This window comes from Clarias gariepinus, chromosome 8 (genome assembly GCF_024256425.1).
Source record: "Clarias gariepinus isolate MV-2021 ecotype Netherlands chromosome 8, CGAR_prim_01v2, whole genome shotgun sequence".
NCBI lineage: Eukaryota > Metazoa > Chordata > Actinopteri > Siluriformes > Clariidae > Clarias > Clarias gariepinus.
Window position 1 is genome coordinate 4,921,142 of NC_071107.1, and position 16,185 is coordinate 4,937,326.

At 36.5% G+C, this 16,185-nt stretch overlaps 1 protein-coding gene across 1 annotated transcript in view; it reads right to left on the bottom strand.

Annotated features, from left to right (window-relative positions):
* The window catches only part of glra3 (glycine receptor, alpha 3), a 68,327-nt gene that overhangs the window by 13,468 nt on the left and 38,674 nt on the right, over positions 1–16,185 (bottom strand). The window contains exons 4-6 of the mRNA XM_053502298.1: positions 15,226–15,449; positions 12,913–12,995; positions 8,982–9,119 (exon numbers count right to left, since the gene is read on the bottom strand). Of these exons, the coding sequence (XP_053358273.1) occupies positions 8,982–9,119; positions 12,913–12,995; positions 15,226–15,449 (445 nt within the window). The remainder of the gene's footprint in view (positions 1–8,981; positions 9,120–12,912; positions 12,996–15,225; positions 15,450–16,185) is intronic.

The following is a 16,185-nucleotide window of genomic DNA, read 5'->3' on the forward strand; positions in this document are numbered from 1 at the left end:
TTCTAAGTGAACTTGAGTGAAAAGTAGAAGCTTAGAACAAATTAGACATAAAAAAAATCTGACCTAGTTCAAAACAGTTAACAACAGTGTCAATATTATACTGTATGTTTGCATAGGGAACTGGACATTGTTTCCTAGAAAGTAGAATCTTAAATGTTTATAAGGGGTGTTCAAGTCAAACCAGGACTTTTGATTTGTTCAGACTAACAGAACACAGTTACGAGTGTAAAAACCCTGTGTACACTAATGCTACCATCAAGGTAGAAAAATTTTCTATTGGTACGCCATAACCACGATCGGATTGTCTAAAACGCTGTCCTCCCAGAATCTCCTTAAATGGCCCAAACAGGGAGGTCAGGACTGTATGGGGGATGTAGCAATAACTCCCAGCCGAGTTCCTGTAATGTGCAAGTGGTTTTGGTAAATGATTGTGTGTACAGTTCCCATGGATAGATGCGGCTCTTCTGCAGGTTTTTGACAAGTTACAGTATGTGTCGGTTTTTAAGTCTTCAAGGTTGATGAGGCGATCCACTTACTGAATGTTCATGGGAAGGACTGCAGGGGGCTCTGAGCCGGGTCATTTATGGACCTATGGCTTTTTTTTTTTTTTTTTTTTTTTACGTTTGCACAATTCTAATGTTTTACCCTGGCTAAGAGTCTTATCACCGTACTGTTCAATAAGTCTTGAATAAATGTCATTAATGGTTTAATGCTTTCATTTACCAGAAACTTCATCACAAATCCTAGTTTGTCTCAAATGCCACTCATATGTAACATATTTTTCAATAATATACAGTACTGTGCAAAATTCCTATGCACCATATTAAACTGTATGCTGTACCAATTTTGTTATACAGTATATGTTTATTATGTCTGCATAATTATTTCCAAAATCATTCAGTATTTCAATATATAACTTAAAAAGTAATATATAAATAACATTACAGGAAAATATGTGCTTGACTGTAAATAAAAAAAAAAATAATAATAAAATATATATATATATATATATAGTACAAGACAGACCAGTTTTCAGATTGAAACAACAAAAAACCTAATGTACGCTCCTGGGATTTGCATAAAACTGCACAAATCTGTGTCTAAAACTCCTGATTTTAAGCAATGAGTTTTCACTCCAAATATTGACTGTTTATTTTATTACTCTTTATTGCTTTTTATCATTAAGTTTCCTAGTATCTTACTAAAGCATCTTTTGCTTATGCCATATTTTTGTGCCCAAGACTTTTGCATAGTACTATTGGTAAAATAGCTGTTAGGTTTTACTGAGCATGGAGAATATGAGTTTTTCTGGTGACTTTGTCAAACTCATGCCTTTTTATTATTAATGCTATCCCAGGAGCGTACATTAGGTTTTTTTGTTTCCATCTGAAAACTGGTCAGATGGAAACAAAATGGTACTATATATTTTGATGGTTCTATATATTTTTTTCTTTACAGCCTTGCATATATTCTTCTCTAATGTCATTTATTTATTAATTTTTAGGTTTTATATGGAAATACTGATTGATCTTGTTCATAATTATGCAGAGATGATAAATATACACTACCGTCCAAAAGTTTTAGATCACTTTCTAACTCCATGATGGTTCATGAATTTTATTTCTTTCTACATTGTAAAGTAGTGCTGAAGGTGTCCAAAAAATGCATTAATCTCCTTTGATAACGCCTCTAATCTGAGGTGCTGTTAATTGGTCATTTTTCAGGCTGATAACTCTAAATGAACTTCTCATCTGCGGCAGAGGTAGGTTTTGGTCTCACCCTCCTGGGACGGCCTTCATGAGAGCCAGTTTCATTATGGTGCTTAACGGATTTTGCGAATGCACTTGACAATACAGTTCTTGCAAGAACTATTACAGAAAGGCTGACCTCTGTGTCTTAAAATAACAACTAACTGTTGTTTTTCTTGTTGTTACGTAATTACTTAATTCCATATGTGTTATTTTATAGTTTTGAAATCTCCAGTATTGTTTTAGAATGTAGAAAATAAATCAGTAAACAAAAAAAGAAATTTGCAAGTGTTCTAAAACTTTTGAACGGTAGTGTATATAACAAAATTGGTACAGCATATAATATGGTGCCTAAGACTTTTGCACAGTACTGTATATACTTTTTTTGTTTTAAATATCAATATATAATATACAATTCCAGTATATTTCCAATTTTTGGAATTTTCTGATTTTCAATGTGGTCTTAGACTTTTGGATGTCACTGTTCAGCATTATGTGCTTTACAAAACCCTTATCTTAAACAGAAAGTAATTTGTCCAATCCAATGCATCTGTTCATTCAATTCCTTTCACAATCCAATCACTTTGTACCACTAGGCTGTGCAGGTTCTTTCCTGCTTGACAGCATGCATCTTTCTGAGGTCAGTCGCTCTGTTGCTCCATTTGACTGACAAAATTCTTATGTGCATCACTGACATGGAAAATGGCTCACGTCAGGCATCGAGTTATTGACTCTTCCTGGAGATGGGCTCTGTGGAGTGGCCTGGAGGTTAAGTGATTTCAATCAAGCTGAGGCAGAGTGTCAGTCAATCTGGAACACAAACGCATGGGTGTGTGCTAGAACACACCAGAAGGAAAATGACTGAAACAGTGAGCCAGTTGTTTATGTAGAGCAATATTCAGAATGCTAAAGTGATCAACAGGAAAAGAGGTAGGATAATCGTTCCATGAAGCCCGTATGTATACAATGAATTATTAAAATACACCTAAATATTGCCTTATAATATAATATTGTGCGAGCACATTCTTTGAACACTACTGTTATAATGATTCACAGCATAAAACAGAGGCATCATACACACTATATCCACTTATTTACAGTAGCTTAACTATAGCCATGTCAACAGACAAAAATAGTTTAATTGGCTGAGTGTACTTTTAATAGACAATTTGATAGATATATTAAATAGATATATTACGTTATATATTAAATATTTATATATTTTATATAGAATTAAACTATAAAAAATTAAGACTGTTGTACCTTTGTAAATTCTTCAAGTATGTTTTTCACTATTTTCAGTAGTTTGTAAAATTTAGTTTTTTTTTAGCAAAACTTGTATAGTTTTGTTTGAAAAATTGTAAAGTTCTGCTGTATGTTGTAAAACTGTAAACGTTCAGAAGTACAATTTCATAATTCATTACTAAAGAATAACATGTACTGTACTTGCAATTTGAAAAACATATACGGTATCTGTTATAAAATTTTAAATATGGTGTAAAGTTTTGCAATACCTTATGAAGATGTTTTTGCATGTTGAAAATTTTCAGATCCTATGTATGTGATATGTATTTTATAAAATTGCTAAATAAATTTATGATAATCATTGTAATATAATTTATTATTAAGGCATTTTAATATTAAGTATCTTTTAAGGTTCTGTTTTTCTTATGTGTTGTAAAGGTGCAGAAATTTGCAGTACGTTGAAAAATTGTAAATTTCACAGTATAATGTAAAGTTTAGTAGTGTCACCAACCAGCCTGATCAGCCTAGCACATTCAGGTTATAACCCCTGCCTTCTTTCGTTTTTTCACCCAATCACCTGAGTGCACCTGCCGCCAATCAAGCTACCTACTCAGGGCTTTAACAGAAAGCCAGAGATCTTCTTCCCTGCCGATGTATCTTACTTGTGCTCCTTACGTATCTAACTGATTTAGTCCAGTTGTTTGTTCCTGTGCTTTGACCCTGTCTGTCTCTTGAATTTCGTTTTGTGTTTCGCCCTCTGGATCTTTGGTTGTGTTCGGATTCACCTATGTGTATGACCTCGACCATTTATTCGACTCTCTGTGTAAAAATAAAGCCTTTATAAGAATTTCATAAAATTTCTGCCTGTCCGCTATTGGGCTCATTCTCGTTCAGCACCGCCCGTGCCAAGTAGATTATTGCAATGAAATAAAAGTCTGAAGTTTGCTGTAAAGTTTTGTACAACTGTTGTAAAATTGTATAGACCTGAACTATAATTGTTTTTTAAATGATTTGATTTAAAAAGAAATCTTATAGTAGACTTATACTCTAGCCTCATACTATAGCAAAATATTGGTCGATGCATTTTAAAATAATTTTAATGTTTACAATGCCTTATTAAGCCATTATAAATGTATTTATAGTTCATTGAACATTACAATTATTTCATGATAACTTTAATCATATTAACGGATTTCGACACATTTTTAAAATAAAAAATGTAATTTTTTTTTATTTTAGATCAGTTTTTTTAAAGTAATGAACTGTTACTATGGTAACGATAATGCATTAGAATAAGTGTATTAGTATAAACCTGCGAATCAGAGCTGCTGTTTTAGAAAACTACATGTTATGTTACAGAAAAAAAGCAACTTTCCTAACAAGTTAGAAAAGTACAACAGTATTAGAAAATGATTAAACGTTGCAGGTTGTAGCTTCAAATGACTTTGTACCAGCTTCTGAAACGCCGCAGAGCGTAAATGAGGAGTGTATAAATAAAGAATCACTTGTGCACCACAGAAGCATGGAGGAAGGCTCTTATGGAGCTGGATGAGTCTAAATGACTTCCTCTGTGAAAGAAATCATCTTTTTTGGCAGCGCTGATTAGACTGACACATTTTCAGCCAGCTGTCCCAGATAAAGAAGCGCAGAATTAACGCATGAAGATACTGGAACGTCCTAATGCTTCATACACATACATACTGTACACACACTCACATCCTACTGTACAACCCAGCTGGCTTGGTCTGTATCAGGGTCAAGCAATAAAACAGACCATATAGTAAATACAGGTGAGAGGGATGGAAAGAAGAACCAAAGGAAGAGAGCGAAGGAGAGAAACAAAGTAGGAGATGGAGAGAAAGATATCACGGTCAATAATTAGGTCCATTAAAGGCATCACTCTTACAGCTCATTAGCTGTTACTCATTAGTCAGTATGTTATTAATCTTGATGATTACTATTCCACACACACACAAGTGCACACACACTTAGAAAGAATGACATTACTAATGACACAGACTCATGAAATGAAATCGAGAAGCCTTCACACGTGACTTATCTCCACTCTGGTGAAGTTTTAATGTGAAAAGCCTTCACTTTGCCGGATGTGTTCATCCAGTGACACTTGTGCACCTGTAGCAGGTTAGAAGTCTTACAAATGTCAAAATAAGGGCAAGAAAAAATAGAAAAAAACTAAATGTAATGAGAATGATGATGTTGCTGCTGCTGCGTATTAATTCCATTCATGTCCATATGGTAATAAATTACCACGGCCTTTTGCTTTTACGGCCAATCGATCTCTATACGGCTTTCAGGAGACAAGACCAATTCAATTTAAGTGGGAGGTATGTCTGAGGGGGCGGAGGAGCGTTCTGAGTGACAGCGACTTCTCTTTAGCGTTCCTCAGAGACCTCGGACCGTCAGCGTGAGACGTCCAATCTGTCAGCAATGTGCGAATCATTCTGTCTACACAATACGGAATGGGCTGCAGTTTCACTGACACAGTTTCACCAACACACACACACACACACACACACAGTTGCATTTTGTCTAATTTATGCTCTACACATGTTTTACCCATGCTTCTCTATGCATGTTTTGCGTACATGTCCTTGTGAGGCCCGGCCAAATGTTGTAATGTAATCATCATTCTGACATCCACTATTTCTAGCAGCTCATACTCATGATTGGTTAAGGTGTTGGACTGCTGTCCAGGAGGTCTCTGGTTCGAGCCCGGATGCTGCTTGATTGCAAGGTCCTTTAAGCCCAAGTGCTCAAATACGAGCAGGCAACCCGACCTGCCACACAAACGATAGATATATACTGTATTCCTCGCCTGATAGATCAATCTGTCTATTCATCGATCAATATATCTGTACTGATATTATGTGAATCTTACTTTGATGTCTCATGTGTGTCAAGTCTTGTTTTCTTGTTAATAAAGGTATAGGTATAAAATCAGTTTAATAATTCTATAATTCTAATTTTACTGTATACTCTGCCACATGAACAACAGAACTGTTTGATATAACTCTACATAAATCATAAGGAATTCCTTGTTGGTAATAATAGCGATAATGTCTCAAAAAGCTGCCGTAATCCGCTACAGGCTATAAATTCTGTGTTGAAATGTATAATCATTAACACGCAAATGTCTCAATTTATTTTAATACCATGTGCTTCATTGCACATAGTATTTTAATAAATGAACCATTATAACCATTACGTTTTTTTTTTATGCACGCTTACACACTAACATTAAAACTTTCACACAGTTAGTGCAAACTACTGTAACAAGCAACGAACAAACATCAGCCCAAATTGGCACAACGATAACCACGTTCTTATCTTTACACTAAACAAACCACAGAAATTTAACATGGGACACCACCGCAATGAAACATTTATCACACATTTATTGCATTGATATTGTTGTTGTAAATCCCGCAGCACAAGCAGTGCTTTCCATCACCGAGTGGGAAATTGGGTCCAGTATTTATACGGGATTCTCTGAGCGTGAAACAGATGTACGGATAACCTGCTGCATGCCCGTCAGAAGAATGTACTTTGAACCTAATGTGGTCTTGTATGACATATTGTAGCATGGACCTACCATGGTCATAGCACAATCGTGCCCTCACTGGACAGGCATGGGTGGTTCATGTGTAGTTCTTACTGGATTCATAATTTTTTTTTTTTTTTTTTTGTGGAAGTAGTGGGAATGTGGCTCTGTTGGACGAGGGTTTAATTAAACACAACACATAATTGTAGTAAACTCACCAATCAGATGTAGGCACCATAAGAAGGCAACAGGTGAGATTATCTTGTTTTCAACCCATTTTGCAGTCAAAGGCTGAGGGAAAAGTACTGTACATGGATGAGGACATGGACAAAGAAGACGAGGACTAAATGTGTTAAATGCATTTAGAGCAACTTTAGTTGACCATGTTGTAAATTATGGGTTGACATTGAGAGGCTGCTGCCAAACCTGAGCCGAGACACTGATCAGAACATTTCGACACAGGTGCGAAATCTTTTCTCTACTGCCTGCATTAAGAACAATGTGACATACTGTACAGTTTCCAATACATCTGTACTTTTTGTAACCATGTCTTGCATGCTGTCCTGTGACACGTTACAGGAAATGTACTTTCTACATAAAGTTGAGGGGACAGCGTCAGTGTGGACGGACCCCAATATTTTTTTATGCACAAAAGCAAGAGATGTTGTAAACATAATTTTAGCCAAAAATATAATACGCCTCAACGAAGCTCAGACAGACATCTTGCCATTGTCGATATTATCTTCATCATTGGGTCAAATCCTCAAAAAAAAAAAAAAGACATCACGAGATACGGAGTATTTTTCAGCATGGCAGCGAAAAGTGTCAATCACCAACCAAGTCTTCATCATTCAGGCGATGAAGGAGGCCTGTGACCACATTGATGATGGGTCTATCCAAGGATGTCGACACCTTTCAAGACAATTCTTCCCTCACTGTCGTGGTAAAAGATATATATATATATATATATATATGGTGTGCTACACTGATTAATTATTCTGTCCAAATGCTACAACAAGAAGAAATAGGACTTTTTTTTCTTTAAGTGTTTTTTTTCTTTCAGAAATTGTTTCATTTTGTAACATTTGTGTGTAAATACTTTCTGTTCTACTGTTTTTATTATTAGTGCAAAACAAACCTGCAACTGTATGGATGCACTGACTGAAATATCCTCATCAGTGTGCAGTACTGGTCTTTGGTGTTGTGTTTGGTAAGTTTTACTCTAATGATGTCTGAAAATCGAACCTGGACTGTCAGTTGAAAAACAGAAATGAGTAAAAGTGTTTTAATTTAAGAACAGTCTATGTGTAACTCATAAAAAGAGTCAGAGGATATGAACCATGTGTGTGCTATTTTATAGTTTTGGTTAAACTGTGCTTAAATAATAATAATAATAATAATAATAATAATAATAATAATAATAATAATAACACTAATAACATCTGAATTTGGGCAGATAGAAAACCAGTTATGTTTTTGTTACATTAGAACAAATGCTGATTTGACTGCTCAGTAAAAAAAAAGCTCAATTTTGCCTAATGAAGTGCTGGAGGACAGTTAGAAAAGTATTTATGGCTTAGAGATTGCAAGAGCATGAGTAGAGAGCACAGAAAAAAAATGCAACTCATCAAGGACATACATTATAGTTCTAAATCACAGTTAATAAAACAATACTAACACAATCAAATAGACAGACAAGGATTTAAAAGTCAAAGTCAACAGTATGCCCAGTTCATACTGAGGGTGAGGTTTGGGTATCCTCAGGCTCACTGTAGCCACAGTCTTCTATTCATGGTTCATACAAACCAAACCTGATTCAGCTCATCTACCATATTGGTTGGAATATTGGGCATTCTGAGAGGTGTTTCTGATAATCATGGTGCTTAGAAGTGATTATTTAAGTTGTTTTTAGCAGGAACCAGCAAGACCATTTACTCAATTTACTCAGCAACTTACTTTTGGAGGTTCTAAAACACTTAAACCAGCCCAATTGGGTCCAACAAACAAACCATGGTTAAAGTCACAGAACTCACATTATCCAATGATAGATCCAATGTGGTGACCCCTAGAATACATATATATATATATATATATATATATATATATATATATATATATATATATATATATGTTTTTAGTTAATGGGCTTATGCATGAACTTAACAGAAGCAGTGCTGGGATTAAACTCATAACCTTTTCACTTGTAGCCCAATTTATCCCAAACAATTAACAACTAATCTAAAGCTGTCCCAATAGACTCGAAAATCAGTCTGCATCTGTTCTATATAAACTACATAAACAGTATTTGGGCTCAGGTTCTAAAATCTAAGCTTTAGTGTTTTCTGCATTTTGAAGACATTCAGAGCTGCGCTTTGAGTTTGGACCCAAAGTCGTGGTGGCGAGCGATGGAGTGATGGGATTCAGACCTGTATTGTAATGCTTGGTGCAGTATCTCAGATCAGACTCGTCTTTTAGGATGAACTGAGGAAGCGTGAGTCCTTCAGCCACCTGCACGGGTCCGTTCTCCTGCCACTCGAAGATCAGATCATTCATCGTGTAGCCGACTGATAAAAGATTGAGAGAGAGAGAGAGAGAGAGAGAGAGAGAGAGAGAGAAAGAGAGCGCTGATGTTATAGTGCATTGTGTAAGGATTCACCACTGTTGAACTTTTTCACATTTGTCATGCACAGTATCTCCACAAAATAACAAATGTTAAACATGTAAGCAAATCTTCTTTCTTTCTTTTAAGATTTTGTTGATTTCCAGGCTAAACTGAACGCAATCATGACTAGGACTATCACACAGCCTTAATATCCCTGCAACAAATCACACTATTATCTGAGCTTTATTTTAATATTTACTCTCATTTGTATACCATCTTATCTTTCTCTTTGTTTTTATGCTGCTCTTGTGCTTCTTGATTGAAACACCAGAAGAGTTCCTGCATAATAAAGCAGCTCAAGGCCCAGAAATGAAGACGAATCGTGTCTCAAAGCACTAAATTGTGCCATCGCAAATATCCCCAAGGCCAACTGCACCGGAACGGAGATGGGGTGTAAAAATGTTTAAATAAATCATAGCTGATGTAATTAGAAAGAATTTTCACGTTCTTTATTTAGCTCCAGCACCCATTTAGACTCTCATTTGATGGGAGGCCGAGGCGGCTGAGTGGAGAGACGGAGAATTACTTTGCATAAGTGCTTTGCTCTCACCCGCTTCGCCAAAGTGCGCTTATTTTTTTTATCTCGCTCCTCAGGAGGGTGTAACACGAATATTTTAGCATCCAGAGCGTCCTGGTGGTTGAGATGGAATTGAAACAATAATGAATATCTGCAATCAATATCTATAAATAAATGCAGAATATACGTTGATGTATTTAAATTTTTTTTTTAGTTCAAGCAACTCTTAGGGGTGTCTGTTATAGGAAAATAATCAATAACATATTACATACAGTAACATGCACGATGAAGTTGTTCTTACAGCATGTGCAATATTTATTTGTTAAAGAATAGATAAAGAATAAAATCTATTTGGAGCAGTGTGTAATATTGTCGGACATTTAAGAAACAAATCCTTTGCCACCCTTGCATTTACCTCGGTTATTTGAAATGTTGAAAAACAGAGGTTCATAAAGTGTTGACACTGTAGAATCCTTACAAAAATATTAAATTAATGCCTCCTCACATTAACCATCACCACATCAACTGTTATTGAACGCAGTCCATCTGGTGTCTTTAGTTCATAGCACATACTGTATGTAGCTTGGGTTTTGTTTTTTTTTACATTTCACACACACACACACACACACACACACACACACACACACACACACACATATATATATATATATATATATATATATATATATATATATATATATATATGCAAATTATATATATAGTTATAACTTATAACATCGAGTAACCTGAAGTACATCAAAATTGATCAGGGATACATATCAAAGTTACAGTTTCTGAAAAGTCAAGTTATTCATAAATGAAGATCACTTAAATGCGTGGTAAAGACAGTACCATTAAAGCTATATTTAATAGTAACAGTAACTCACAATGAGATGAGAACTTACAGGATTGAAACTAAACAGCTGTGTGTCCATAATGAGCTTTGGAGTGATAAAAAAAAGGTCATGTGGTCTGATGAGTCCAGATTGAGTGTATTCCAAAAAAAATATGTGCATCAGAGTAAGAAGAGAAGCGCATGAAGTGATGCCCCCATCATGCATAGTGTCCGCTGTACGATCCCTGAAGGCAGTGTTATGGGGTGGCTTCAGTAGCTCAGGTCTAGACTTAAGATTTTTTCACCTGATGACAAGAAATGTGGCTTGTCCCAGCCATATGAGGTACAGATTTTATTTGCTAGATGCTTCAAATTACGCTTCACTCGTAAATTGTAACTAATCACACTAATCACTAATCTTTTTACTGTATTTATTCTATCATACAGGCATTTGTTCTTCTAGGCAGTCAGTTGTATTATGTAATGAATCCAGGCTCGCTACTGTGGACCCTTTTAATTCAACCAGGATGAGTTGACATGTCATGCATTAGGTTGCTCTAAAATACGTGGAATGCAGACAGATCCTCAGTGACAGGGTTCTTCCGTTAAAAGCCCTTGTGACTGAACACAGAGATTTTTCTGCTAGAGATTGAATGAATTATTGCCACGCAGCGCCTCAGGCGCATGTGAGGAAATAAGCACTCAGCATGACTTACTGCCTACTTCAGCCATAGAGTTTACTAAACTTTAGGCTCTTTAGTCTCTTACACAGAAGAGACTCGTAGGACATCCTCGTCTAACCTCCATCCTATGTTTATTTTGAACATTTTTCCTCAGCTTACTCTTTTTTTATTCTCTTTTTAAGGATCCTAAATGGACTGCATTGCAAAGCTCAAATCGTGTATAATCACTGATATGGTCAAGTTTTCTGTAAGATGTTTATTTAGCATTTAAGGTAAGACTTTCCCATGTTTGTAACAGACAGAGATACAAACAGAACCCCAGAACACATTATTCACACACATATACTAATGCACTTATCCCAGCATTTCACTAGCACTTGGATACCATGAAGGGAGAAAGTTTTCTTAAGACGAGCCATGATCGGGCTGCCTGTCTGATTCACGTCTGAAACGCTGGCCTTCCAGGAACTCCTTTAAAAGTCCAAAGATTGACGAAAGGCTCGGAGTGAGGTTTGGAGGTGTTGCAGGTAGTGTTGGTGAATGGTTATGTGCACAGTTCCCACAGACAGAAGTTGGCAAAAATGTATCCATCGATTTTCAAGGATCAGGCGTTCCGCTTGCTGAAAGTTCATGGGAATGACTTTAAAGGGCTCAGAGTCACCTCAGCCAGGATCAGCATTCACAATGAATTTAATTGCAAGTATTGGTTTGACCTGAACACCACTCGTATGTTACAGTTATATAGTTAGTACGTGTTAATGACGGGAAAAGAGTTTGTAGAAATGGTTAAAAGGTTAACGCTGAAAATAATATGATAAACTCTAATGTAATCAGTGATATTATTATTTCAGGTTGAAGCCCATGTACATGTCTGTCTGTTTTTCTATACGGCAAAACTCTCTGTCTAACTTATTAATACAAAGAAATCACATTTTGTAAGGTTGAGTGTTACGCCTTATTTACGCTAAGCTGTACTATTTTCGTCGTCAGACAAATACACTCCGTGTTCAGTAATCGGGAAAGTGAATCACAGATGAGAAATCGATAAAGTAGATCGGATTAAGATGAAGTTTTGTCTTAAAACGACTCCAGCACATTAAAATTCATTTATATCACTTCAGCGCTGTTATTTCAGCAGCGAATATATGAACTAATCCCAGTAAAAATATTCAGTTTAGCTTTTGTAATTAATAACTATTGGTGCAGGTGTTTGTTTACATTGAACAAGTCGCGGATTGGTAACTTATTTTAAAGTAGATTATTTAATCCGCCTCATAAACTCCCTTCCACTCAACAATTTAATTTTATTTACGAAGCAGGTTTAACTTTAGGCAAAACACCTATGTACTGGCAAAGTTTCATTAAACTCTGTTAAGCCAGTTTTGTGTGATGCTGTAACAAAATCTGGCTGGACAGACATACAGACAGAAAACTTTATGAGACTGGAATCGGCTCCTCCAGAAATAATAAAAAAAAGACATACAGTACACGTCATCTTAGTCAAAAATGTTCCCCATGCCACACCACTGCTCGAGGCAACTATGATGTATTAGGGGTATGAAAAAAAAACAACCCATACAGTTTGTGTTAGATGATAAGTGTCAGGGATTATGGAAAAACTTGGAAAAGTGGAAAAGAATAAAAGGCCTAGTTTACTTACAGCTCTCTAGTTGCATGATGCATGTCTGTACATCCATGGGGAAATTCTTCAGATCCATCGGACAAGAAAGTGTCAGGGTCAGTCTAGAAACAGGAAAAGAGGATTTATGTCACAGCTTTTATATTTACAGTAGACTGGAGGATAAAGCATAGCAAAAATATATGAAATGCAAGAAATATCCTGTGAATTTGTCACGCTGGGTATTAAGGCTTTGTGTGCCTCAAAGCAAGCCTTCAAAGCTTAGTGTTTTAAGAAGGCCAAGTATTTGTTCTTTTTATTCTTCTTCTTCTGCTTCCTCTTTTTCTTTCTGTTAGTTTCCCATTAAAACTTTTTATGCAGACCAACCCATGGGTCATACAGATGTGAAAGGTCAATGTCAGTACTTCCTGCCGCTACGCAGACACTTCCCCATTGGTATGAGGGAAACACTATGGGTTATTTACATGTACATTTAGGCATTTGGCAGATGCTTTTATCCAGAGCGACTTACATTTTTATCTCATTACACATCTGAGCAGTTGAGGGTTAAGGGCCTTGCTCAAGGGCCCAACAGTGACAACTTGGTGGTTGTGGGGTTTGAACCTGGGATCTTTAAATAATAATAACTAATCATCAGCCAATCAGCTTCCAGCAAATGTGTAACTACAACTTAACATCACCATTGTTCAGATAGTTACCTAATAGTTGTTGTTATTGTTGTTAATGTTGATGTTTTTTTTATTGTTTATCTAATATGTTATTTTTTTTCATATTTAATATGTTTATAAATTCAGATTGATGTCATTTATTATGAATTCAATTTTTTATAATTGTTTTAGCAACAATGTAATTTATGCCAATAAAGCCATTTTGAACTGAACTGAACTGAACTAGTACTGAGCTACCATCACTTAGTATAGTTCTATGCAAATTGGCAACAACCTGACAACCTGAGAGCACTACTTGTGAAGCACACTGTCGACTGCTGCTTGCAGCTATATTATTTATTTATTTCATTGCTTTGTCAAAGCTAGTTTCGAATCATGCATTTGCTGAACAGGATTCAGTAATATGGAAGAGAGGAAACAGGAAAGGCTGACAGCTGCAGATTGCCAATGATTTAATTATACTCCACCTGCCTCGCTTCTCAGGCTGAGAAGTAAATGCAGTGTCATATCATATCATATCTACTCATATCTCTACAGGCCTGTGTGTTACCTCAGACATTGCTCCCAACCACGCTACACCTCTGGTCTGAATAACTTCCGACTTCTGTATATACAGTTAAGATTTATACTCTGAAAAATCAGTTTATTCCCAAATTCTACAACTGGATTAGTTTGCCTGGATGCTGTAATTTTTATACCTGCTGTCATCAATTAGTATAATGCATTGATCCCAGTTATATTTAGTAGGACACTACATTGACCCAAATGGACCCTAATTTTCCAATAATGAGCAAAATACAAGGTGGTTTCAAAAAGTTTTGGGAAGTCATAGGAAGCACCAACCTTCATGTTGGTCATGAGGCCGCGTGCCAAAAGATATCGTCCTGCGAACATCGGGAGCTATGCTACTGGTGCTATTTTGACTCAAACCCTGAAATGTCTAAATCATTTCGCTACTTGTGCATGATGATCGCTGGAGAACAATCCACAACATTGCTGGCGTTGTCAGTGTGTCATGAGCACACGGACCCAGGAGCAAAAGGACCATCGTGTTGAAGTCTGCCAAGAACTCCGTCAGCGTGCCGTGGATGACCGGTCCTTCATGTCGAGGATCATTACCGGTGATGAAACTTGGTTGTATCAGCTCGGGTGCGCCGATTTTGATTTTGATCAGTAAACTGGGAAAAAACAACTCTAACCAATAACAGATAAAATTTAATTCTTGTAACCATCATTACGCAGAAGGTGGGATTTGTCCGGAAAAAATGAGAAGCCTTATCTAATCTAAAAATTAGAAAAAAAACCCACATATTCTTCTGTTAGATTTCTGGCAGAATAAACAATCCATCCAGAATTACAGATAGTCTACTAAAGCTGTAGCCAAGACATGGTCTTCCATTTACATAGGCTCACAAAGACCTGCAAACATTCCTCTGATTGACCCAAACAACAATCTTGAACACATGGACAATTTCCCTCATTAGGACTCCTGCCTATGCATGGCTGTAGCATCACCATGAAATCGTTGACCAACACTTATGTTTTTCACCATTATGGAAAAAAAATGGTATAATAATAATAATAATAATAATAATAATAATTATAATAATAATAATTCTGGTGTCATAAGGAACAAATTGTGAGGGACAATCAGCGATTGACTCACCTTATAGAATAGAGGACGTTGCCATTCTTGAATATCCTCAGCAGCTTATTGTCGGTGGTGACTTCATGAAAGTGTGCACCTTTTTCGTTGGCAAAGAACAGATCCGGCTTCCAGATGGAGTCTAACATGGAGGGGTCGAGGTCAAGAGAGTCATCCGGGTACTCGCTGTAGGCCAGCCTCGGATCGTTCCACTGCTGCCGTAGGAAGATGTTCACTCTGTAATCCTGAGAGGGAAAAACACGACTTAATGTCAGTCAAAGCCAAAAGTCGCAGAATGGATGGATGGAGGGAAGGAATCTTCACTCGCTGCTAAACCATTGCGGTTTAAAGTTTTCCAGACAATGAAATCACACAGTTTACTCACATCACTAAATGTGGACGACATCGAACAGTGTGTAAAATATACTTACAGTATATATTCATTTTAGTCCATATTTAGTAGATATTTTTTTAAATCTTTAGGGTGAGTATTAATTACAAAAGTACTACATTACACTCCTTATTCAAAATGAATTAATGCTCCATTGTAGTAACTGCCACATGAAATACACACACATTTCTCTTTCCAGAACAAACACTTGCAATCCATTTTGTTTGTTTTTTGTGGTCAACAGTTTATGCGATACAGGTCAGTCACCTCAGGTCAGTGGAAGTCATAGACATGCTCGACCATTTAAGGTCATAAGTCTGATAAGCAGCACAGTAAACATGCAATAATACACTGATCAGCCATAACATTAACACCACACAACATTAAAAGTTTAACATTAAATGTCATTTATCCACCAGTAAAGTGACGACAGGATCATGGGCACGCGAGGCTCACCCATGCCTGCGGGAATCAAATGCCAACCTGTCCAGTCCAATCCCACAGAAAAGCCAATGCAGCACAAATCACTACAAAAGTCAATGCTGGCCACGACAAAAAGGCACAAGAACGCTCAGTGCCCCACAGCCCAC